General features: G+C 42.2%; 1 protein-coding gene across 1 annotated transcript in view; it reads right to left on the bottom strand.

Annotated features, from left to right (window-relative positions):
• Nucleotides 1–27112, bottom strand: part of DTX4 (deltex E3 ubiquitin ligase 4) — a 42767-nt gene extending 15655 nt beyond the window's left edge. Inside the window, exons 1-5 of the mRNA XM_072130199.1 lie at nucleotides 26096–27112; nucleotides 6025–7771; nucleotides 5765–5826; nucleotides 5493–5645; nucleotides 4090–4151 (exon numbers count right to left, since the gene is read on the bottom strand). Coding sequence (XP_071986300.1) covers nucleotides 4090–4151; nucleotides 5493–5645; nucleotides 5765–5826; nucleotides 6025–7771; nucleotides 26096–26306 — 2235 coding nt within the window. The 5' untranslated portion in view covers nucleotides 26307–27112. The remainder of the gene's footprint in view (nucleotides 1–4089; nucleotides 4152–5492; nucleotides 5646–5764; nucleotides 5827–6024; nucleotides 7772–26095) is intronic.
• Nucleotides 27113–27341: the final 229 nt, after the last annotated feature.

Raw genomic sequence — 27341 nt, forward strand, 5'->3', positions numbered from 1 at the left:
GTGTATCTCTTATACTCAGTAGAGAATTACCAGGATATGTGTATCTCTTATACTCAGTAGAGAATTACCAGGATATGTGTATCTCTCATACCCAGTAGAGAATTACCAAGATATGTGTATCTCTTATACCCAGTAGAGAATTACCAGGATATGTGTATCTCTCATACCCAGTAGAGAATTACCAAGATATGTGTATCTCTCATACCCAGTAGAGAATTACCAAGATATGTGTATCTCTTATACTCAGTAGAGAATTACCAAGATATGTGTATCTCTCATACCCAGTAGAGAATTACCAAGATATGTGTATCTCTCATACCCAGTAGAGAATTACCAAGATATGTGTATCTCTCATACCCAGTAGAGAATTACCAAGATATGTGTATCTCTCATACCCAGTAGAGAATTACCAAGATATGTGTATCTCTTATACTCAGTAGAGAATTACCAGGATATGTGTATCTTTCATACCCAGTAGAGAATTACCAAGATATGTGTATCTCTCATACTCAGTAGAGAATTACCAAGATATGTGTATCTCTTATACTCAGTAGAGAATTACCAGGATATGTGTATCTCTCATACCCAGTAGAGAATTACCAAGATATGTGTATCTCTCATACCCAGTAGAGAATTACCAGGATATGTGTATCTCTCATACCCAGTAGAGAATTACCAAGATATGTGTATCTCTCATACCCAGTAGAGAATTACCAAGATATGTGTATCTCTTATACTCAGTACAGAATTACCTAGATATGTGTATCTCTCATACCCAGTAGAGAATTACCAAGATATGTGTATCTCTCATACCCAGTAGAGAATTACCAAGATATGTGTATCTCTCATACCCAGTAGAGAATTACCAAGATATGTGTATCTCTCATACCCAGTAGAGAATTACCAAGATATGTGTATCTCTTATACTCAGTAGAGAATTACCAGGATATGTGTATCTTTCATACCCAGTAGAGAATTACCAAGATATGTGTATCTCTCATACTCAGTAGAGAATTACCAAGATATGTGTATCTCTTATACTCAGTAGAGAATTACCAGGATATGTGTATCTTTCATACCCAGTAGAGAATTACCAAGATATGTGTATCTCTCATACCCAGTAGAGAATTACCAAGATATGTGTATCTCTCATACCCAGTAGAGAATTACCAAGATATGTGTATCTCTCATACTCAGTAGAGAATTACCAAGATATGTGTATCTCTTATACTCAGTAGAGAATTACCAGGATATGTGTATCTCTCATACCCAGTAGAGAATTACCAAGATATGTGTATCTCTCATACCCAGTAGAGAATTACCAGGATATGTGTATCTCTCATACCCAGTAGAGAATTACCAGGATATGTGTATCTCTTATACTCAGTAGAGAATTACCGAGATATGTGTATCTCTCATACCCAGTAGAGAATTACCAGGATATGTGTATCTCTTATACTCAGTAGAGAATTACCAAGATATGTGTATCTCTCATACCCAGTAGAGAATTACCAGGATATGTGTATCTCTCATACCCAGTAGAGAATTACCGGGATATGTGTATCTCTCATACCCAGTAGAGAATTACCAAGATATGTGTATCTCTTATACTCAGTAGAGAACTACCAAGATATGTGTATCTCTCATACCCAGTAGAGAATTACCAGGATATGTGTATCTCTTATACTCAGTAGAGAATTACCGGGATATGTGTATCTCTTATACTCAGTAGAGAATTACCAGGATATGTGTATCTCTCATACCCAGTAGAGAATTACCAAGATATGTGTATCTCTTATACCCAGTAGAGAATTACCAGGATATGTGTATCTCTCATACCCAGTAGAGAATTACCAAGATATGTGTATCTCTCATACCCAGTAGAGAATTACCAAGATATGTGTATCTCTCATACCCAGTAGAGAATTACCAAGATATGTGTATCTCTTATACTCAGTAGAGAATTACCAAGATATGTGTATCTCTTATACTCAGTAGAGAATTACCGGGATATGTGTATCTCTTATACTCAGTAGAGAATTACCAAGATATGTGTATCTCTTATACCCAGTAGAGAATTACCAGGATATGTGTATCTCTCATACCCAGTAGAGAATTACCAGGATATGTGTATCTCTCATACCCAGTAGAGAATTACCGGGATATGTGTATCTCTTATACTCAGTAGAGAATTACCGAGATATGTGTATCTCTCATACCCAGTAGAGAATTACCGGGATATGTGTATCTCTTATACTCAGTAGAGAACTACCAAGATATGTGTATCTCTCATACCCAGTAGAGAATTACCAGGATATGTGTATCTCTCATACCCAGTAGAGAATTACCGGGATATGTGTATCTCTTATACTCAGTAGAGAATTACCGAGATATGTGTATCTCTTATACTCAGTAGAGAATTACCAAGATATGTGTATCTCTTATACTCAGTAGAGAACTACCAAGATATGTGTATCTCTTATACCCAGTAGAGAATTACCAAGATATGTGTATCTCTCATACCCAGTAGAGAATTACCAAGATATGTGTATCTCTTATACTCAGTAGAGAATTACCAAGATATGTGTATCTCTTATACTCAGTAGAGAATTACCGGGATATGTGTATCTCTTATACTCAGTAGAGAACTACCAAGATATGTGTATCTCTTATACTCAGTAGAGAACTACCAAGATATGTGTATCTCTTATACCCAGTAGAGAATTACCAGGATATGTGTATCTCTCATACCCAGTAGAGAATTACCAAGATATGTGTATCTCTTATACTCAGTAGAGAATTACTGGGATATGTGTATCTCTTATACTCAGTAGAGAACTACCAAGATATGTGTATCTCTTATACCCAGTAGAGAATTACCAAGATATGTGTATCTCTCATACCCAGTAGAGAATTACCAAGATATGTGTATCTCTTATACTCAGTAGAGAATTACCAAGATATGTGTATCTCTTATACTCAGTAGAGAATTACCGGGATATGTGTATCTCTTATACTCAGTAGAGAATTACCGGGATATGTGTATCTCTTATACTCAGTAGAGAACTACCAAGATATGTGTATCTCTTATACCCAGTAGAGAATTACCAGGATATGTGTATCTCTCATACCCAGTAGAGAATTACCAGGATATGTGTATCTCTTATACCCAGTAGAGAATTACCAGGATATGTGTATCTCTCATACCCAGTAGAGAATTACCAAGATATGTGTATCTCTCATACCCAGTAGAGAATTACCAAGATATGTGTATCTCTCATACCCAGTAGAGAATTACCAAGATATGTGTATCTCTTATACTCAGTAGAGAATTACCAAGATATGTGTATCTCTCATACCCAGTAGAGAATTACCAGGATATGTGTATCTCTTATACTCAGTAGAGAATTACCGGGATATGTGTATCTCTTATACTCAGTAGAGAACTACCAAGATATGTGTATCTCTCATACCCAGTAGAGAATTACCGGGATATGTGTATCTCTTATACTCAGTAGAGAACTACCAAGATATGTGTATCTCTCATACCCAGTAGAGAATTACCAGGATATGTGTATCTCTCATACCCAGTAGAGAATTACCGGGATATGTGTATCTCTTATACTCAGTAGAGAATTACCGAGATATGTGTATCTCTCATACCCAGTAGAGAATTACCGGGATATGTGTATCTCTTATACTCAGTAGAGAACTACCAAGATATGTGTATCTCTTATACCCAGTAGAGAATTACCAGGATATGTGTATCTCTCATACCCAGTAGAGAATTACCAGGATATGTGTATCTCTCATACCCAGTAGAGAATTACCAGGATATGTGTATCTCTTATACTCAGTAGAGAATTACCGAGATATGTGTATCTCTCATACCCAGTAGAGAATTACCAGGATATGTGTATCTCTCATACTCAGTAGAGAATTACAATATGATTAGTTGGGGTGGCAGCCCAAAGGGTCCAAGGCTTGTATTTCTCCTGCCATGAAATCCTCTTACTGACAGCTTTCAGTACAAAAAAATACAATCCATAAAAGGAAGGACTGAAAAAAATACAGAAAGAAAAGTCATACCTCTGATGGAGGGTTCTTCACTCTTTGCAAGAATTGCTTTATCATTTCTTCTGGCTTTTTTGCTATATAATAATAGAAAAAGATTCTTAATCAGAAGAAAAAAAAAGAATTTGATTTCATTAATCTCCAACCACATGAAGATTATAAGATCACTCTGTGTCAGTCTGTATGGTAAAGCTGCAGATTGAAAAAAGCCCCAAATGTTCATTAGAACCCAATTGTACCAATATTTTGTTGTCTTATGTTATACAATATTCCCAAAAGATGGATATATTTTTATATAGATTCACATTGCCCCAAAGGAGACAAGAAAATATACAGAAATACTGTTGCATTATGTATGTTCTGATCAGTTCAGAGACTAATCTTTTCCTACAGTTAAAGGGGTTTTCCCATCTGGGTATTCACATTTAATTTAATTGATTTGCCATATGTAAACATTTCATCAATTGGATGTGATTAAAAAATGTTCCTGTGTGAAGATAATTTATCATAAATGTAGCCATGTTGTCCCTTAGAAATGAGATAGCTTTCTTGGATACGACCACCTCACATTTTGGCAGCAGTGACCAGACATGCGCTATTGAGACCCTCCTGACCACCTGGATTCTGCGTTCATTACCACAGGACGGCTGTGGGTCATGCAGTAACTCCGCGGACATTTCATACACAAAAAACTTTTGCTTCTTTGTGCAACCCTTCCAGCAGAGGTGGTCGTATCCAAGGACACAGTCTTGTTTCTAAGGGACCGTATGACTACATTTATGAGAAATTATCTTCACACAGGTAAAAAAATTTAATAACATCTAATTTAAGAAATGTAAATATATGGCAGATTAATGACACTGAATGTGAATGCCCAGACGAGAGGAGAACAACCCTTTAAGGATTTATTTATTAGCCGCCTTTCATCATTAACTGTCTGTTAATAAAGAACCCAAAGTTTTGGGTTATTTTCTTTTAACCTCTTTATTTGTAAGTAGTGAAGAGCCGACCCATTGAAATTTTAAAATGCTGTTGGGGTCCTGGTTCAGGTACAGCGCATGAACCCCAACCAATGATGCCTGTGTTCAGTGCTGGGTGTTATCCGTTTACCGTTAACTGTTCAAAGTCATCAGCGTCACTCAATCTAGTGAGGTCAGGCGCACCGGCACTAATCTGGTGCACGCCACCATTTTCGGGATGGTGGTCCTCCCCATGTGCGACCATGTAAATGCCATAGGTGACTTTACCATTAAGTGCGGGGAAAATTGAGCCGGACCTCGCTCCGTGCTTTAAGTGAAATTTGCACTTTGGGATTCCTCTCAACACTATTTGTAAGCCTTCCAGTATTAGCAATGGAGCTCTTTTTTTACATTACAACTACTTTTAAGAAAATAAAACCAGGGAAGATAAAGCCATACCTTTCTTATTAGTGATTTTTCGAGTGGTCCCTTGAATTCCAGGAACTGGACGTAGATCTCTTTTCTTTACTGGAGGTGGACGGAAAATAGGAGACGCGGGGATGGAAAGACAGACTGGAAGTCCAGCAGCACTCATGAGGAGACCACTAATGCCTAATCAAAAGGCAATGAGGAATCATTAGGAATGTTTCGAGTTATGTTTGTTGTGCTCTTACTATTATATTGCATGTATTCAGTAAATTCTTTTAGTTTGTTTTCAATCATATTGTTACCTGCCAAAGCTGGCGAGACCATTCCAGAACCTTCTATATTACAGAGCGGCAGAGGTGGCACCCTGTGAAAGTAGATCAAATTCTTTATACTGCCAGGCCCAAACACTTGATGTTAATGATGCGAAATCACAGATACTAATATACATTTAAACATCTAAAGAATAATCCAACCCTACCCAACCCTAAAGAATAATCCAACCCTACCCAACCCTAAAGAATAATCCAACCCTACCCAACCCTAAAGAATAATCCAACCCTACCTTGTGACGCTCTTTTCCTTTCTACTTTGATGACCACCATGCCACGATCCACTGGTTTCTATCTGACGTAATGGCCAACTGGCTGACTTTACACTCTGTACCAGAAGACATTGTGGACAAGTACACGGTGGGGGGCTCCTACTTCTTCTCAACGAAGTTGATCGAGATAGACCTCTGCCAGTTGAGGAAGATCTTGAACGGATGAAGCCTGGGTGGGGGCTTGGAAGACCACGCTTCGAGTCAGTTGATCTGGACTGAGACCGGACAAAATCAGGCTTGGCTTCTGAAGGTCTAGAATTTGATCTTACAAAAGCAGGTTTTGAGCCTATATTATTACTGTTTGAATTCCGCATAGCGGAGTGTAAATCTTCTTGCCTTGATTCGGATCTAGTTAGTATAGGTCTGAAATCTGCTTGTCTTATGTCGGATGTATCATATGCAGGTTTAGAGGTTGACCTAACAAATACAGGTCTAAATTCCGAGAGTTGAGAATCCGATCCTGTAAATTCCGCATTATCATAAGGTCGGGAATTTGAACGGCAAATTTCAGGCCTCGTTTCTTCTGGTCTGGAAACTGATCTGCACAATTCAGTTCTATATTCCTCAGGTCTCGAATTGGATCTATGTAACACAGCGGCATAATTGGGAGGCACGGACTCTGTCACTGCTCGATCGGATCTTACTTCTTTGTACTTTGAGTCTGAGCGTACAAGTCCGGGTCTAGACGCTGATCTTTTCGAATTAGATCTCAGTAATGCAGGGCTACAATTGTCACGTCTACAATCGGGATTGACGTGTGTCCACTGGGGTTGGATGGTCACGTTAGGCTCAAGCAACAATGAATTTGTTTTCTCTGACCATGGCCTGGAATTAGGTTGAGAGCTTTTACCATAAGTCGGGCAATAACTTGGGTTTATTACACAACCTTCGAAATTAATTAATTCATTGCCGTCGTCAACATCTTGGCTACAATTTTCCAAATGTTCATCGGAATCTATGCATTCCGGACTTGATTTTATTGGTCCGTTACTATAATTTACAACCCCAGAATTGAAGTTCATTAATATTGGGTTGGAGTTCACCGTTTCGTGATTTGAATTCCCAAACATGTTTCCGATATCAGTCACCCCATAATTGTAGTTCATGGGGCCATGTCTGGAGTTGACTGTCCGCTGGTGTAGGTTTATATTGATCTGGTTACTGTCCTCTAATAAATGGTTTGAGTTTGCTAATCTATGACTTGGGTTCACCATCGCGGGGTCCAGTTGTTCTTTGTTGGAGCAAGGTCCAGTTTTGTCAGGGATTCTAAGACCCTGATTGGTGTTCACTAGTAATTTGTTATAATTGAGTAATTCTTGACTTGGGTTGATTGGCATTTTGAAGGTAGAATATGACCTATATTGTGAATTTCCATTCAGAATGTGGTGCACCACGGGCTGGAAAGTAGATGAAGGACGTTTGGGCCCGGCTGAAGGATAAGGAGCCTGAGCTCGTGCACGGACCCTTAATCTCTTTTGGGAAGGAAATTCTACTTGAGTCATGGTTCGGAAGCAAATATGAGTTCCATTGCACGGCTCTCCAAGACGAACACCTGGCTGCTGTCTCTCAAAAGCTTCCTGGATCAAGACTGTGAATCGGGTTTCAAAAGGGACCCATTGTCCTGGGAGCTCCTCTGATTCCCACACTATGCCTCGCCCAGCTGCACTGGAAGGAGGGAAGCTCACTCTTCTCGCTGGATAGAGAGTACCTGTACGGGGCGAAAAAATCATAATGTCACCATGTGAATTGTACACGATATTGAAACTTTAACAAATTATATCTAGATATTAAGAGACGTGTTAAATGGTTCTCTAAAAAGTCCTCATGCTCATCAGCCGGTCCTACCAAAATCTAAGAAACTAACTTATTCCTAGGTCTATGAGAGCTTTTGCAACACTGGGCATTCACTGTCTGTTTCTATCATTTTTGAACCAATGCACTTGAACTATTGGCAGAAACTAAGAAGACATTGGCAGTAGGAGAAGGGCATTTTTTCTTTTGTTCCTCAGCTGAAAGGATACAGTATATAAGTATATTGTATAGGATCCCTATAGGTGTCTTTTTCTACATCTTTTCCCTTTGCTGTCCTTAGCCAAGTGTCATAGTAATATTATATAAAGCCCCATCATAGTTGTATTCTATACAGCTCCTTTCTGGTTCTATTATATACAGCCCCTCATGGTTATATTATATACAGCCCATCATATAATATTATATAAAGCCCCATCATGGTTATATTATATACAGCTCCTTTCTGGTTCTATTATATACAGCCCCTCATGGTTATATTATATACAGCCCATCATAGTAATATTATATAAAGCCCCATCATGGTTATATTATATACAGCTCCTTTCTGGTTCTATTATATACAGCCCCTCATGGTTATATTATATACAGTCCATCATAGTAATATTATATAAAGCCCCATCGTGGTTATATTATATACAGATCCTTTCTGGTTCTATTATATACAGCCCCTCATGGTTATATTATATACAGTCCATCATAGTAATATTATATAAAGCCCCATCGTGGTTATATTATATACAGCCCCTCATGGTTATATTATATACAGCCCATCATAGTAATATTATATAAAGCCCCATCATGGTTATATTATATACAGCTCCATTCTGGTTATATTATATACAGCCCCCTCATAGTTATATTATATACAGTCCCTCATGGTAATCTTATATACAGCCCATCATGTGTTATATTATATACAGCCCCTCATATGTTATATTATATACAGGCGCCTCAATGGTTATATTATATACAGCCCCTCATGTTATATTATATAAAGCCCCATCATGGTTATATTATATACAGCCCCTCATGTTATATTATATAAAGCCCCTTATGTGTTATATTATATAAAGCCCCTCATATGTTATATTATATACAGCCCCTCATGTTATATTATATAAAGCCCCTTATGTGTTATATTATATACAGCCCCTCATATGTTATATTATATACAGCCCCTCATGTTATATTATATAAAGCCCCTTATGTGTTATATTATATAAAGCCCCTCATATGTTATATTATATAAAGCCCCTCATGGTTATATTATATACAGCCCCTCATGGTTATATTATATAAAGCCCCTTATGTGTTATATTATATAAAGCCCCTCATATGTTATATTATATACAGCCCCTCATGGTTATATTATATAAAGCCCCTTATGTGTTATATTATATAAAGCCCCTCATATGTTATATTATATACAGCCCCTCATGTTATATTATATAAAGCCCCTTATGTGTTATATTATATACAGCCCCTTATGTGTTATATTATATACAGCCCCTCATGTTATATTATATACAGGCGCCTCAATGGTTATATTATATACAGCCCCTCATGTTATATTATATACAGCCCCTCATGGTTATATTATATAAAGCCCCTTATGTGTTATATTATATAAAGCCCCTCATATGTTATATTATATACAGCCCCTCATGTTATATTATATAAAGCCCCTTATGTGTTATATTATATACAGCCCCTTATGGTTATATTATATACAGCCCCTCATGGTTATATTATATAAAGCCCCTTATGTGTTATATTATATAAAGCCCCTTATGTGTTATATTATATACAGCCCCTCATGTTATATTATATAAAGCCCCGTATGTGTTATATTATATACAGCCCCTTATGTGTTATATTATATACAGCCCCTCATGTTATATTATATACAGCCCCTTATGTGTTATATTATATACAGCCCCTCATGTGTTATATTTTATACAGCCCCATCATGGTTACATTATATATAGCTTCATCATGGTTATATTATATCAGGCCCCCGTGGATTCGTTACATACAACCCCCCTCAAACCTACTAGGACCTGCCAGGCAGTTGGGGCTTAAATTTGGCCCAGTGCCCCCTCCATTTGCCCGATATGCCGGGTGCTGGCCCTGCACCACATAAACATTTATGTAGGAATGACGAGCACTGTCAGAGACCATTCACAGTTTCTGTGTCACTTGGGGTGCCTCTGCCCACTGCAATTATGTTCCATTTACATCCGGTAGCAACATACTGCAGAGTTTCACAATGTGCTCCCAAATTCCAACATGTCTCTATTTGAACAGGACCAGGAAGAGAATACATTTCAGGTCGACACATTCTGGAAAGCTTTGCCTCCATGTCTTTGAATTTCTGTCTACAAACATCAGCGCACACATAAAGATCAATCATTTTGAAAGGATAAATATTGACAAGGGGGAGAATGTATAACCATTCACTTCCATTACCTGAAGATAATCACACAGTGTTATCAAATTCTTGTGTGACGTCCACTGTGACAATGGTGAAAGCTATCAGCAGGGTTATATCAACAAAACAACAGAGAACTTCATGATTTGTAGGTGGACTGTCCCACAGGTGAACAGGTGGATCCACCGGTGGGCCCCCAGGCCCTGCATAAGTAGTGCTGGACAAGGTACCAATTTATATGTAATTTATACATATATATAGCATAGAGCAGTGATGGCGAACCTTTTAGAGGCCGAGTGCCCAAACTGCAACCCAAAACCCACCTTATTTATTGGCGATGTGCCAACCAAAAATTAAAGCAGTAACTTATTGCTCCCTGTTCTTCAAAAACATTCGATCATATTGGCCTCCTGAGGACAAGATGGAAAATTTGCATAATTTTAGCTTCTTTCCAGTGTTCCTCCGTACACAGAGAATTGTGGGGCCAGCAGAAGGTCTTCCAAAGATAATTTGTCCCTGTCTACTCATTCTCCCTCTTCCTACATACCCAAGTAGCAAAGTGCATATCACTTAAATATATGAGTGAAGGCAGCATCTTTTAAGTTGCTTGGAACTGCAGGAAGATTCTTTGTGTCCTGTCTGGTGTGCTTGGGTGATGACCCGAGTGCCCACAGAAAGGGCTCTGAGTGCCACCTCTGGCACCAGTGCCATAGGTTCGCCACCACTGGCATAGAGCATCTTAACTATCCCATGTATTGATATGATTATATTAATAGATTATGTAAGAAACTTATAGCTGTGTTGGGCCCCATGACCAGATTTTACAGGTGGGCCCAAGGTATCCCAGTCCGACGCTGCATTTTTTGTGTCTGTTTTTGGTTCATGCATTTTTTGTGACTTTTTCATGCATTCCCTGAAGCTTGTGGTGCATTGTTTTTTTTTTGCTTTGCGCCTAATTCATCTTTAAACTGTACCTTCTGGCAGATGTTGGCACATGATGTATGAGGTTGAGCTTGTGCCAATGTCCAACAGTTTAATGTTAATTTACATAAGTAGATTTTTTTAGTGGTCAATGATCAGCCTTTTCTCCCAAGTCTCTCATTCAGCACAAACTATTACAGCCTGCCTGAGGCAGGCCATAATAGGTGAGCAGTTTAGAGTATGAGTCAGAATATGGCAATTCAAAGCAAATGTTTTAATGGAAATCATTTGGACACTGTTGTTCGGAGTGAAGTTCACCAGCTTTCACACCGGGGATTATGATGGAGGAGGAGGAAGAGGTGCACGCAAGAAGTGTGCAGAACTGTGTAAAGAGGATGTGCCAAATGCTTTATCTGAGGACACCGAAAAGTGCTAGAGACTAATTAGCATATTTTAAAAAGTGTTTTTTTTTTCTTCAATGGCAATGAACTTTTGTTATTGACCAAATACTTATTTTCCACCATAATTTGAAAGAAGAGCATTGTCCGGCGATAATGCCCTGCGCGCATCTTCTTCCTGGTGCATGTAAGTGCATTGTCTTGCGACACAATTTGAATATTAAATACCGCGCACAGTCCGAATCAGTCGGATTGTCTGACGGCCCACCCCGATTTCTGTCACATGAAAGCCGGCGCCGCTGCACCAAAATCTGATCGCGTGCGACACAATCCCCTTCTAAATACCTGTCCCAGCGGCACAAATCCCGAAAACCATGAACAGTCCAACGGAAATGTACTCCGCTGACCCTTAGTAAATAAGCCCCAATGGGATTTTCTGGATTTGTTATCACATTTTGAGGCTCATTAACTAAGGGAAAACTTACTTACTTAAGGGTTACCGTACTTTAGTCGGACTGTTCACATTCTTCTTGGCTAAAACGGCTTGCACACGTATTTAAGAAGTGTGTGCTGCGATTGTGGCGGACTGAGCGCCGGATTTAACTTTCAAATTGTGTCGCAAGCCCAAGCACTTACATGCACCAGGAAGAAGAAGGTGAACTCCGGGACCTGAGCGGGGAAGTGACACATGCAGGATATCGGGTGCACGATCTTAGTGACTCCCCGCACAGCGTATTATACACGGACAATGCACTTACATGCATCAGGAAGAAGAAGGTGAACTCCAGGGACCTGAGCGGGGAAGGGAAACATGCAGGATATCGGGTGCACGATCTTAGTGAATCGTGGCACAGCGCATTATACACGGACAATGCACTTACATGCACCAGGAAGAAGAAGGTGAACTCCGGGGACGTGAGCGGGGAAGCGACACATGCAGGATATCGGGCGCAGGATCTTAGTGACTCCCTGCATTATACACGGACAATGCACTTACATGCATCAGGAAGAAGAAGGTGAACTCCGGGGACCTGAGCGGGGAAGGGACACATGCAGTATATCGGGTGCACGATCTTAGTGAATCGTGGCACAGCGCATTATACACGGACAATGCACTTACATGCACCGGGAAGAAGAAGGTGAACTCCAGGGACCTGAGCGGGGAAGGGACACATGCAGGATATCGGGCGCATGATCTTAGTGACTCCCCGCACAGCACATTATACACGGACAATGCACTTACATGCATCAGGAAGAAGAAGGTGAACTCCGGGGACCTGAGCGGGGAAGGGACACATGCAGGATATCGGGCGCATGATCTTAGTGACTCCCCGCACAGCACATTATACACGGACAATGCACTTACATGCATCAGGAAGAAGAAGGTGAACTCCGGGGACCTGAGCGGGGAAGCGACACATGCAGGATATCGGGTGCAGGATCTTAGTGACTCCCTGCACAGCACATTATACACGGACAATGCACTTACATGCACCAGGAAGAAGAAGGTGAACTCCGGGGACCTGAGCGGGGAAGAGACACATGCAGGATATCGGGCGCAGGATCTTAGTGACTTCCCGCACAGCGCATTATACACGGACAATGCACTTACATGCATCAGGAAGAAGAAGGTGAACTCCGGGGACCTGAGCGGGGAAGCGACACATGCAGGATATCGGGCGCAGGATCTTAGTGACTCCCCACACAGCACATTATACACGGACAATGCACTTTCTGTGAACATCTCGGACCGGGTAAGTAAATGAGCCCCATTGTGCAATTTTCCCTCATGTCAAGAAGCCCACACATGGAAAAAGGACTCTGATCTTTAGGCTAAAACTAGAAATGAGATTTGTGATGACATTCTTTCATCTTTCATCTTTCAGTCTTTCATCCCACCACCCCATGACCTTCACGGTAACCCTGACTTTTTACGATGTTTTATACTTGTTTGCTCAGTTTCTTTGTATTGTGCACAGTAGTTGATAACCATGATTTTTGTTAGGATATCATGACACAGTGTTCCATGAGATCTGCGCTCGCTTCATTCACTGTCATTGTCTTTCCAAGGGCGATTTTCTAGAGGAGTTTGAGAATTGTAGCGGGTGACCCTCCTTTTTATAAAGATCTATCCCCTCTTTGTTTCTTGCAGCTTGCAGCACTACAAGAGAGACTCGCATCATTGTCTCTGCCAGTTGTGGGGTTTTCTTTCACGAGGGACATCAGAGAGAAAGAAAAAACTCATTTCACTGATGTTTACTTTGTTTTGTTTTCTTTCTTCCTGTTTTTATCACGATTTAATCATCACACTTTTTTGAAGGGGCGTTCCAGTTTCAGCTAATAAATGCTGTCGCTTTTATAGTAAAATGTAGAATTTTGATTAACTTTTTGCATCAATTCCTCACGGTTTTCTAGATCTCTGCTTGCTGTTATTCTACAGAAAGCCAGTCACACAGGTGCAGAGCTCATTATAACACACAAATAAAGAGCCCTGCATCTGTGTGACATCACATGATCAAGGATATAACAAGCCGTGCACCTGTGGGACATCACATGATCAGGAATATAACGAGCCGTGCACCTGTGTGACATCACATGACCAGGGACATATAACGAACCGCGCACCTGTAGGACAACACATGATCAGAAATATAACGAGCCGTGGACCTGTGTATTTAAAAAAAAAAAAAAAGTGTTGCTTCACAAGTGCTTACCTGCACCCAGTGTTGGATGGTGAACTTCAGTGCACTCCGACTGAATTCAGCACAGCAGCAACACCTGGTGGACATCGGGTGCACTACCTTTCTGAATCGCCGGAAGACCCGAATCCTCCACTGAAAACGTGCTGCTGGATCGCGACAGGACCGGGTAAGTAAATCTGCCCCATATTTAACCCTTATACAAATCACTGATGCCAGGCCCAATGTAACAGGCATCAGCTGATGACAGCCCTGGGGTGCTTCATCAGACCCTAGGGCAGCCATGGAAACATTCAGCACTCATTGAGGCCAGTGTGAGAAGCACGGCTGTCAAAGTAGCTTCTGATCACCAAGGTGTAACTGTACTTCATGGTGCGGTAACGTACATCAAGGTGGAGGAAAGGGGTTAAAGGGGATTTCCAGTTTCTACAAATAAATGTTATTGTCTGTATAATGGAAAGTAATACAACTTTTTATATGTATTCTATATGGTTTTCTAGATCTCTGCTTGCTGTCATTCGATAAAAAGCTTAATTGTTTTCTTCCAGTGGACCGAAACCTGTCTCTGGTCATGCTATGTCACACAGGTGCACGGCCGCGCATGACCGTTCTGCTCCATACATCTCTACGGAGCTGACAGAGATCGTGACGCGTGACGCTCAGAAATTTCCGTCAGCTCCATTGACATGAATGGAGCAGAACAGTCATGAGCGGTCGTCTGCTCCATTAGTCTGACGGCGCAATAAGGGGTCAGACTGAGGTACGTGGGACCCTTCATTCTCATGATCTGTGGGGGTCTCATCACCGATCATCAATTTAGGCCCTATCCACAGGATAACTTGGTTCGTGGGACAACCCCTTTTAGCTTGGATTGCTTGGAAAATTGGATAATTTCTCATTATGCAGACATTAACATTTATTTGGTGAAACGGGACAACCCCTTTAAGACTTTGGAACAGTGGGGCTCATTTACTAAGGGTCCGAATCGCGCATTTTCGTCGGGTTTCCCGTACATCTTCGATTTGCGACAAATTGCCCCAGGATTTTGGCGCATGCGATCGGATTGTGGCGCATCGGCGCTGGCTTTCACGCAACAGAAATCGGGGGCATGGCCGTCGGAAAACCTGACGGATTCGGAAAAACCGCAGAATTTTTAAAAAATTTGTGTCGCAAGATCAGCACTCAGATGCACAGGGACAAACAAGGTGAACTCCGGCGGACTTCAGCGCAGCAGCGACACCTAGTGGATATCGGGCGCACGGCAGACCCGAATCCTCATCGGACAACGCGCTGCGGGATCACGAATGGACCGGGTAAGTAAATGAGCCCCATTGTCTGTGCAAAGGAAATAGAAATGATGTAATGGGGCAGATTTACTTACCCGGTCCATTCACGATCCAGCGGCGCGTTCTCTGCGCTGGATTCGGGTCCGGCCGGGTTTCATTAAGGTAGTCCACCAGGTGGCGCTGCTGCGCTGAAAAGCATCGGAACGCACTGGAGTTCACCGGCTCGGGCTGAGTGAAGGTAAGTGCAAGCTCCGCAACAGATTTTTTTTTTAAATGCCGAGGTTTTTCCGAATCCGTCGGGTTTTCCTTCAGCCACGCCCCCCAATTTTTGTTGCGCCGATGCGCCACAATCTGATCGCGTGCGCCAAAATCCCGGGGCAATTCAGGAGAAATCGACGCAAATAGGAAATATTCGGGTAACACGTGGGGAAAACGCGAATCGGGCCCTTAGTAAATGACCCCCATTGTGCTATTCTGGGTTGAAAACATTGAAGAAAATACACGTTAGATGTTTCCGTACAGGTAGGTTCTTTAAGTTTGCTCTTTGGTTGAATTTGCATGTAAGTCGGAACAAGAATAGTTTATAAGTGTTTTGTTCTTGTGATATTTGGATTTTCAAAATTTTGGGTCCTTATAGGAACAAGGATTATTAAAACAACTTACAGCCGATGATTGCAGTTTGGGACTAAAGTAAAGCATCCAGAGGTCACAGAGGGCAGAAAGGTCGGTCTGTAACTAGGGGTCAGCTGTAAGTCGGGTTTTCCTTAAATTGGGAGTTTTGTCACTTACAGAAGTTAAAAAGTCCCACCAATTTATTTGAGATTTTTTTTTTTTTTGCTGTCTTTCCTTTAAAGACACATAAGGGAAGTAATTCTCGCTTTCTATCAGCATTTTCTAAGTTTAAAATCTTGCATAGGGAAGTGAAAGAAAGTGAAGGGAGGAAAAGAGAATGTGTCGTTCTCGATGGATTAGCATCACGACTGTAAATTGAACAATGGTGATGTTGCTGCCTCGATGTAACAGGTGTCGGACCACGATGCTTTGTATAAAGCCACAGTGTTTCCCAGTGAGGAAATATGATGGTCACCCGTCTGCTCCGTACCGGGGGAGTGTCGCTGTGACAGGGGGCAACAGTTAGCGGCACTTCAGGACTGTGAGAAAAGTCCTTTTTCCCAGGACATTATTAATTCTCATTCTTATTGTCTGTGAATAAATCTTTTGCTCTCCTGTGCTCCGAAAACCCCCCACCAGCCCCCTCCTCCACTACCTCTCAGCTCTCAGGGCATCTGTCTTTCTGCTATTCATAGCCCAGCTGGCCCACCCCTCCCCACCAGGATTCCATTTTATCCCCTCAGCGACCAAAGCCTGAGGGGTCAAACTTCCCCACCTCCTAATTAATGTCTAATGAGCAAGAGATCTGGATCCAGGCTGACACATAGGACTGATGGGTTATTTGTGTAGCTAACAACTGCAAATGGTTTTAGTGCTCCGAGGACGGCCATATCTGTTCCACCTACTATGAGCTTTTGACCTGGGGGTGTTTACTTTGTCGCCATCTAAAATTGTCATGGCCTTTACGCAAACTATGGAAACTAAGCTAAGATATTATTAAAGTCTAAAGGTCTAAAGGTCTAAAGGTCCATGGCGACTACTCCCCAAAAATGGCTTTGAACAAATCCACTTTAGCATTCCCAGGACTCTCTGCACAGGGGCGATGCAGTTTTAAGATCATGGTAACATAGGGGTTGCTCGATCCCCAGAAGATGACATCCAATACATATACAGCTGAGAGAAGATGTTATAATATTTCATTGGAAACAGCCACGTGAAACCTCCAGGATGATGGGCTTTTAGCAAAAGGTTGATGAAAAATTTTGGATGCATTTAATTATTGGCCCTGACGGTTTAAGTATAGCTAGTCCCTTGCCTTAGGCTACATTCACATGAACGTAGCAGAACGCGTGCTAGTCTGGCCATAGCCCGGGAGTAGCACAAATCTTTGAGTAGGAGAGGAGGAAAGTTGAGTACTGTTCACCCCTCCCCTCTCCATAGCCGTAGACACGGGAAAAGATGGAGCATGTTCTATCTTTTCCCCGTGTACAGTGCCACAGGTGCACGGCACAGCACCGTACCACCGCATGGTCACCGTACGCATCCATAGAGGCCTAAGGCCAGCGGCACACGTGGCGTTTTGAACCCATTTTTTGGGCCTTTTTTAAGCAGTCCCTTAAAAAACGCTTCCGTTTTTGACCCATTTTAATTAAGATAATTGGTAAAACCGGTTAAAAACGGATGCATTTTCAAAAAATGGGTTCGAAACGGCACGTGTGCCGCCGGCCTTTCAAGTAGTCCGTTAAAAAAACGCATCTGTTTTTTTCACGTTTTAATTTAGATCATTGGTAAAACCGATCAAAAATGCATGCGTTTTTTAGCAGACTGCTTAAAAACGGCCCAAAAAACGGGTTCAAAACGCCAAGTGTGCCCCCGGCCTAAGGCTCACATGTTCTGCCTAGATTGTATTTCAAAACCCAATCCAGAGCGCATGGGGAGGGGCTCGGACTGATTGCATATAAAAATGCAAGGTTACATTGCCTCACATTGTCGCACCTTTCATACAGACATAAAATATCTCACATCCGTCTTCTGGGATTTACAGACCATAGAAGCAGCTAAAGACAAAGTTGGATATAATCCAATTCCCATTTTTATTAACTGTCTGTATCTCCATGTTTCTAAGTAGTATAAAACCAAACATAGGGGCGTCTGACATGACACTCCCCCTGCAGCCTCTAAACATGACTCATCTTAAGCAAATAGGACTCTTCTCTGCTCGTTTTTACTTGACTTTGGAGGGAATTTTTAATGGTAAAAGAGGCAAAATTTCACATAAAATAGTGAATTCCAAAAAGGAAATTTCATCCCCTTCCTGAGTGGGCTGGTTATATAATGGGATAGGTCCCCTTTAAAGGAAAATGCTGATTTGCAGGCAAAATACCTTTTCATCTTGCAGGAAACAATGGAATCAGAGAGGAAAAATTTATTTACCAAACACTGAGTTTCGTCCTGAGATCAGATGTCATGTAGAAGTGTAAAAGACACCAGTAAAAGAGAACTGAGAACTTATTGGGGCACATTTACTTACCCAGTCCTGTCGCGATCCTGCGGCGCGTTGTCCTACGTGGATTCGGGTTCTGCCGGATTCACTAAGGTCGTGCTCCCGATATCCACTAGGTGTCGCTGCTGCGCCGATGTCCACCGGAGTTCACCTGCTTCTTCTCGGTGCATGTAAGTGCTTGATCTTGCGACACATTTCGTTTATTAAATGCCGCGTTTTTTCCGAATCCGTCGGGTTCTCCGAAGGCTACGCCCCCCAATTTCTGTTGCGTGAAAGCCGGCGCGATTGCGCCAAAATCCCTGCGCGGAATTCGGCGCAAAACAGAAAAATTCGGGAAACTCCACGAAAGTGCGGCCGCGGAGCCCTTAGTAAATGAGCCCCAATAACTCAAACATCATAGAATTTCTTTCCAAAATACTGAAGCTCATAATCATCACACACAAATTTCGGGGGGCATCTAGTAGATTGGTTTTAATTTTCTTTCTCAATTTTTAATAAAAATAAAATAGTAAATCCGTCCTTTTAAGGTTCTAGTTTTCTTTCTCTCCTCTTTCTCTGATTATTGTGTCTGTAATTTGTTAGCACAGAGTTCTGCGGGGTCTCTCCTCTGTGTTATATGGTGAGAAGATGGGGGGTAGTTTTCGGGTTATGTTTAGGGTTGTGTTGTCATGTGATCAATAATACACAGCTGGTGTGTAGCTCTGGGAGCTGGAGGGCTAATGCTTAACAAAGGCCCAGCTGTTCTGTCTGAGACCCCCCGACCTGACCCCATACATAGAGAGAGAGACAGATAATGTCAGAGACACAAGGACATCCTGCTGAGATCTCTGGCTGCTCATCCTCTCATTTCCCCCCCATCAGTCCCGCCATTAACAATGAACAGCGCTGTATCTACAAATCCAATATGCATATGAACATCTCACCCAATGGCCAGAGCTCTGCAGAGCATCGCACCACACTGCGCTCTGGGTGTCATGTTGTGTGAAAGTGTCTCTATCTGGGGTGAAATCTGAAATTCTCCATAGGGGACAAGAAGATTAATCACCCAAGCAGATGATTCTTACTGTAAGTGGGCGGATGAGTTAGTTACCAGAATCTACTGAAAGCCTCCATTGAGAAAACGAATCATCTGAGGACCCCAAAAAATACCCCCAAATACGATTGGGGGGGGTGGGAATCTATCGGTCTTTGCTCTATTTTTTAAAGGAATTGTCCACTTTACCTCATGTTGTTTGTAATGTGTGTGTGTGTGTGTGGGGGGGGGGGGGGGGCGGCAGGATATTAGATAATTTACCAATATACATCTAGTAATAATTCTGCTTCGCTTTCCTGATATGTAAAGTGAAGCCTCCTATCGTGTCTTTTACCTCATGAGCCGGACATTCCTGACCATAAAATGGACGCAGATGGAGGGTCATGTGATATTATCTGTCCATTACCAATCTACCTTCCAGGACCTTATGATAGTATTCATGAATATAAGATTAAGGCCCTGGCAGGGCGATTGCTCATAGACAGAGATCACATGACCCTCCAACAGGACTGATGAGGTAAAATAGGCTTTACTTTACATATCAAGAACTGTAACTAGATGTATTTTGGTAAATTACCTAATGTTCCGCCGACCGCATTTATACACACATTTCAAAAAACATGAGGTAAAGTGGCCAACCCCTTTAAATTACACAAGATCAGCCTACAAACCAATCACAGCTGCCATTAAAACCTGAAGATTTCGAATGTCAACACCTTAAAATCTTTTTAGGCCTCTTTTTAGGCCGCACGATTGTATGATTTTGTATGTGCACGTATGTCACCGTATCTGTACGGTATCCGTGTAAAATATGGAGGCCTGATGGCTGTATGATGGATAGCTGACAGATTGCTCCTCCCACTGGTTTTGGTCTCCTTGGATACTGCTCGTATAAACAGCAGCATATGGAATGGAGCACGTATGCAACACGTATTTTAAACATACCCATAGGGGCACATTTACACGTCCCGTCTTGATCCCCAAGGTGCGTTATCCAACGAGGATTCGGAGCTGCCGCGATTCACAAAGATCGTGCGCCCGATATCCTGCATGTGTCACTTCCCCGCTCAGGTCCGCCGGAGTTCACCTTCTTCTTCCCGGTGCATGTAAGTGCTTGATCTTGCGACACAATTTTGAATGTTAAATCCCACGCTTAGTCCGAATCAGTTGGGTTGTCCGATGGCCACGCCCCCCTGATTTGTGTTGCATGTAAGTCAGCGCGATTGCGCCACAATCCGAACACGTGCGGAAAAAGTTGGGTAACCCGGCGAAAATGCGGTCCGCGGATCCTTAGTAAATGTGCCCCATAGACTTCAATGGTGTACAGAATATAAATATTGGACAAAATAGGTCTCGCTCATGGTACGGTACTGCCAGGGTACAATATGCCCATGTATATGGATGGTAGTATTGTGGTACAGGCAGTCCCCGAGTTACATACAAGATAGGGTCCATAGGTTTGTTCTTAAGTTGAATTTGTATGTAATTCGAAACTGTATATTTTATAATTGTAGATCCAGACAAAAAAAAATTTTTCCCCAGGGACAACTGGAGTTTCACAATTTTTTTGCTGTAATGGGACCAAGGATTATGAATAAAGCTTCATTACAGACACCTTACAGCTGATCATTGCAGCCTGGGACTATAGTAACATCCAGAGAGGTCACCAGAGGTCACAGGGGGCAGAGGGGTCCGTCTGTAACTATGGGTTGTCTGTAAGTCGGGTGTCCTTAAGTAGGGGACCACCTGTATTGCCCATTGAAACGAATGTGGTCATATGCTACCCATATAAAAATGATACTATGTACGATACATGTAGCATATGCCCGTTTTCATATGCTCGTGTGAAAAAGACCTTATATTGTTTAACAATTATAGTGGCCGCCGCTTTTACTGTCCCCCTCCTACTGGAAGGGTTCATCTGCAGTGAGATAGTCAAGGTTTTAATGGTTTTATTTGATTGTGACTTTCAGTGGCGTAACTAGAAGCTGATGGGCCCCAGTGCAAAGTCCGTGCCAGGCCCCCGACTATAATGTATGGTTTATAGTGATAATCTTCTCATATGGTAAAGTGACACCTGAAGGGCCCCCTAAACCTTTTGGGCCCGGGTGCAACCGCAACCTCTGCTCCCCCAAAAGTTACGCCCCTGGTGACTTTTTTTGTGTTGTGATAGAAAGTCAAGCTGTAAACCAATGCATCAGTACTCAATGTTGGGCACACGTAACTGTAAAAACCACAGGAACCTCCAAAAAAAAGAGAAGCACAAACCATCAATGCCAGACATGGATTGTGCAATGGGTCATGTGTGTCCGCAGTATAACTGCCCATAAATGTCCTATGTCATGAATGTATAATACACCATACAAAGTTATTTCCTTGTACAATCAGCTGACGGTCCCTTCTTCTTCTTCCCCTTGGATGCCCTTCGGCAAACATCAGTAGGACACTGTCATAGTGTTTCCACTTCATTTTCCATCCCTCTCCAAAATAATCCATCCAGAACAATCTCCCCTCTATCGCAGCTTGTGATTCGTGTCGGCGTGTCTAATCGAGAACAGTACAAAATTCATCAGTAGACAATGTGAATACAGCAGGAAGTTCAGCCATTCCTCCGGTATGTCTTAATGGACGTCCCATCTGCCGCTGGCGGTCCTTAGCCGGAGACACAAAACAAACCCCTAACATACAGCTGTGAGATGTCCCACTTTTTAGGGAAGATTTGTGTTTATTCAAGACGTTGGGATGTTGTTGTTTCACAAGGATGAACAGTAAACTATAATGTCTTCTTGATCATGTGCCGAGCTCATTAGCAAATCCGTCACCAAATGTGCACAATAACCCATCGCTGGTACTTTACTAGAATTTCTTTTTTTTCACACTCTATTAACTGTTTATTGTTCTTTTGTCACAAGACAATCAGAAAATAAGGGAATTGATGGATTTCAAGGACTGGTGACTTATCTATGACATAAATGGAAGGTACAGTGCTACAAATCTGCAAAGTCGTTAAAGGACATCTACCATCAGGATGCTGGATTATAAACCTAGTACATTTACATGCCGATGTGTGCCCCCTTTGTCAGGATCTGCTCTTCTTTAAGCTTTTTATGCCTTAGTTTTTACAAAAAATGGCTTCAAAATGGGCATAAGGGGCTCCAAGCTCCATAGAAGTTAATGGAGCCTGGAGCACCTCAGGCTCATTTGCATAATTTTTAAAGAGTATTTTCTTAAAAATCAAGGGCATAAGAAGTTAGCAGGTCCTAATAAAGAGTGCACACACCAGCATGTAAGTATATTTGGTTTATAATCCATGATCCTGATGGTAGATTTCCTTTAAGCTGGGGTTACACAGAAATACATGCAGCAACTCACATCAAACCACTGGAGATCACCGTCTCGCCACGATACTCTATTAATTATGTAAGTGCATGTAAACCAAGTATAAGTTGCATCCAGAACTTCTTGTACATAAACCCAGAAGTGCCTGATTTTATGATGACAGAAGTTTATATAACCCCAAGGCAAAGTTCCCCATGCAATTATTATCACTTATTGTAGTCAGGAAGTGAGAGTTCTCCTTATGGAGACTTTGCCAATTAAGGCCGCCTTATAGCTATTGATGCTCTACTAGGGAATTCTGGGAAATATGCAAATATGTTTTCCAAGATGGGAAATGGAAAACAATACCTCCTTTTGCTACACTGAAAGGCAGCCCCCTTAACACCAAGCATGACCTACAAGAAGCCTAATAACATGATGTGGGATTTAGCCAAACCAGTATATCTATTCCATAAGGAACAGACTCCCAACTGTAGACAGAACTGTTTAGACCTTGTTTGGACTCTTCAGTGCAGTGTAGGAGGCATTGTTTTCAATTTCCCACCTTGGAAAACATATGCATATTTCCCATAATCCTCTAGTGGCGCATGAATGGCTATAAGTATCCTCACGCCTATTAGGCGGCCATAATGGGCAAATTCTCCATAAGGAGAACTCTTACTTCCTGGCGTTAGTCAATAGTCTCTCACTCAGTTAAAGGACATCTACCATTGGGATTATGGATTATAAACCAAGTACATTTACATGCTGGTGTGTGTCAGGATATGCTCTTCTTTAAGCTTTTTATGCCTTAGTTTTTACAAAAATTGGCTTCAAAATGAGCCCGAGGGGCTCCACGCTCCAGAGAAGTTAATGGAGCCCCTTGGGCTCATTTACATACGTTTTAAAGCATATTTTCTTAAAAATCGAAGGCATAAGAAGTTAAAATGAAGAGCAGGTCCAAATAAAGGGTGCACACACCAGCATGTAAGTATATTTGGTTTATAATCCATGATCCTGATGGTAGTTTTCCTTTAAACCAGTTCCCTACACTGTATTGAAGAGACACAACCAGGACGAAACATTGTACAGTGCTACAGTTGGGAGTCTGTTAGTTCGGGAATAGATCTGCTGGTTTGGTTTCTGGTAAGTCATTCTTGGTGCTGCATTTCAAGGTAACAAAAGGAGGCATTGTTTTCCATTTCCGAACTTGGAAAACATATTTGCATATTTCCCACTTACTGTCGTGAAAGAGTCTTTTAGGACAGTCAAGTCCCTACTTTATAGGAAAACGTTGAAAAGCCCCCCATTTCTTTATGACGGCTATTAACATTAGAGCATTAAGCAGGGGCAATACTTGGATGGATGAAAAAGATGCAGTTTCCCCCCCGGCCCGGCAGCCACAGGAGTCCATAAGGCATCTGTTACCTTTATGAGGAGACCAGTAATACAGATAATACATTAGGTTATACTCCTCATAAAAAAAACTTATGATTTTGTAAATCTATGTGGTACAAAAGAATAGTGAATACGTGATGTCACGTAACCAGGGGCGGTTTTAGACAAACTGGGCAAACTGGGCAAAACTAAGTGGGGCCCCAAAATAAAGCTTTTATGAACAGTCACATTCAGTACAGTATACCAGGAGGGGCCCTGGACAGGACAGGGGGCCCTGGGCAAATTCCCAGTTTGCCGCCACTTAGCGCCGGCCCTGCACGTAACAGACGTAATGTACTCAATGAGATCACAACAGAAGTACAGGATAGCACAGGATCAATTCCAAAGTGATAGTAAAGGAGTAATCTACTGAGTGATGTAAGAAGAAATTATAGAAAAGTCATGTCACAGTAAAGGGATAACATTCATATAGCAAAATATCGTAGCGAAGGCGAAACAGACAAACAAAGTGTAATTCAGTGAAGTCGCAACACGGAAATAACATGAAAATAAAGTCTAATCTGGAGGCGCACTACACAAGAAAACACCCCATATACACACAGGATTTTATAAGGTCACCATACATCTCCATAACTGTGTCTACATGCTTATTCATCCACCAGCTAGTCCCCCTGACCTCCCCAAACACAGTCCTTTATGTTTTTTACAGATGTCTTCTAGTGGAGAATCTCTCATTTGAGAACAAAGGATTAGGCATGTTAAAACCCAACATGCTTGATCCTTCTTTTTTCCTCCGCTGTTGGAGATATGTAGTGTCCCTATACACAAGGATGTCATCTTACCCCGGCAAAAACAATAAGTAACTAATAAGTATCAATACTGTGCAAAGCAACCTGATACATTGGGGCAGATTTACTTACCAGGTCCTGTCGCGATCCCGCGGTGCATTGTCCAGCGTGATTCAAGAAGATCGTGCGCCCGATATCCTGCATGTGTCGCTTCCCCGTTCAGGTCCGCCGGAGTTCACCTTCTTCTTCCCGGTGCATGTCAGTGCTTGATCTTGCGACACAATGGCGTTTTTAAATTCAGCGGTTTCGTCGGGTTGTTCGGCGTCCCGCCCCCTGATTTCTGCCGCGTGCAAGCCGGCGCCGATGCACCAACATCCAATCACATGCGGCAAATCCTGGGGCGATTCGGCGCAAAGCAGAAACCCGATGAAAGAGCGTCCGACGGACCCTTAGTAAATGAGCCCCAATAATTTGTCTGGTATATGATGCATGACATAAGGATATAAATAAATCTGCACCAAATCTTAAAAAATGTGGTACATATGTTGCACCTATGTCTTTCTATGCTGATGGGTCACAAAGCCTACGGCAATAGGTTTCACTGTTCATTTTCAGACATTTAAGGGACAAGTAGCTGGGATTTAGCGTCTGCTGCTCTAGAGCTGCTCAAATAAATAAAATTGACTCCCTAACTCTAATACTCACTGTTATACAATACAACACCACCTTTGCACCTGTCAGGTCAGCACCTGCCAAAGCCTTACCCCACCCATTGGAAGGTACTATACGCAACCACAGTATATGCAACCACAATATAATTGCTGATCACTTACCAGTGTCTAGGCGGAACTGGTTCATTGAGATTAGGTCCAGGATGTAGGGGGTCAAGCTGGCATCTGCTTCCCCAAGACTCACAGAGGAGGCCTTTGGGTTTTCCCTAATCACTTCTTCAATGTAGTGAGCCACCTGCGGGCTATAGGGTTTCCAGGTAGAAGCCTCGTCCTGCCATTCCCAGACCAGTACTGCTCCTCTGTCTAGCATCATCCTAGTTGTGGGGTTGCCTTAATAAAGAATGGGGTACTGTACAATAGAAATTTCCCAGCCGGTTCCAAGTGGAGGATCCTTTGTTGCAATTCACGGTTTCCTCTATCCGGTTATATTCTGGCCATTAAGAACCCAAGTGCCTTCCATAGTGTCATAGTAAGAAATGTTGCTCTTCGGTCTTTGACACACCTGTCAGATGTCCACGTTGGTCTTCACGGGTGATTTTACGTATCCTACCGTATAGTCAGTATGCTGCATACTCACAAGTTTCCTTCTTTCTAATATCACTTTCTTCTCGTTCTCTCTTTCCGTCCTTAAAACACTCTAAGACTTCTCTCATCGAGCCTGTTTCCTTCTCAACAAAACTTTCGCTCACCTTCAGTTCACCCTCCCTTCTCTGTAGCACCCTCCTTCTTCCAGTCCTGGGCCAATTCTTCGGAATAGTCCCTTGAGCTGTGTGTCCATGCAGATGGGTGTTGGGCGGAATCTCCAAGGAAAGAGAGAGGAGGGGGATGAGTGGAGGGGGGGGGGGGGTTGTTCAGTCTTCTTGCAAAACACTTTTCACAGTACCCCTCCTCCTTCCCCTGGGGACAAATCTTTCAAGCCTATGGTCCCTTTGTGTGCCATTAATGATCAATCAAGCCTCCCAGCCTTTGCCCCATTCATATCTTATCTGTCTCCAAAACCAAGCCTCCAGTTTTCCTTATTTCTTCTTCAGTTGTAAGTTTTCTAGTTGCTGGCTGACTGTTTCTACACGCACCCTGTATACACACACAGCCTTTCACACACTCCCAAGCCTTTCTTGTACTTTGTCTCCTGTTCCCCATGCCCTCTCCTTTCTTTATGCTCTCTCCCTCCCCCTCTACATTCAATTTTTTAGAAGCATTGAAAAGAGAGCTGCAAATCCTTAATGAGCTAGTGGGCCGTCTGACCTGCTATTCAGAGCTGAGATCCCAGGCTAGCACTACAATAGCCCCGGGAGCCCCCCTTATGTCTCCAGCCTCCCTCATTCTGTTATTGTGCTTATTCCTCAGT

The sequence above is a fragment of the Engystomops pustulosus genome, chromosome 11 (genome assembly GCF_040894005.1).
Source record: "Engystomops pustulosus chromosome 11, aEngPut4.maternal, whole genome shotgun sequence".
Taxonomy (NCBI): domain Eukaryota; kingdom Metazoa; phylum Chordata; class Amphibia; order Anura; family Leptodactylidae; genus Engystomops; species Engystomops pustulosus.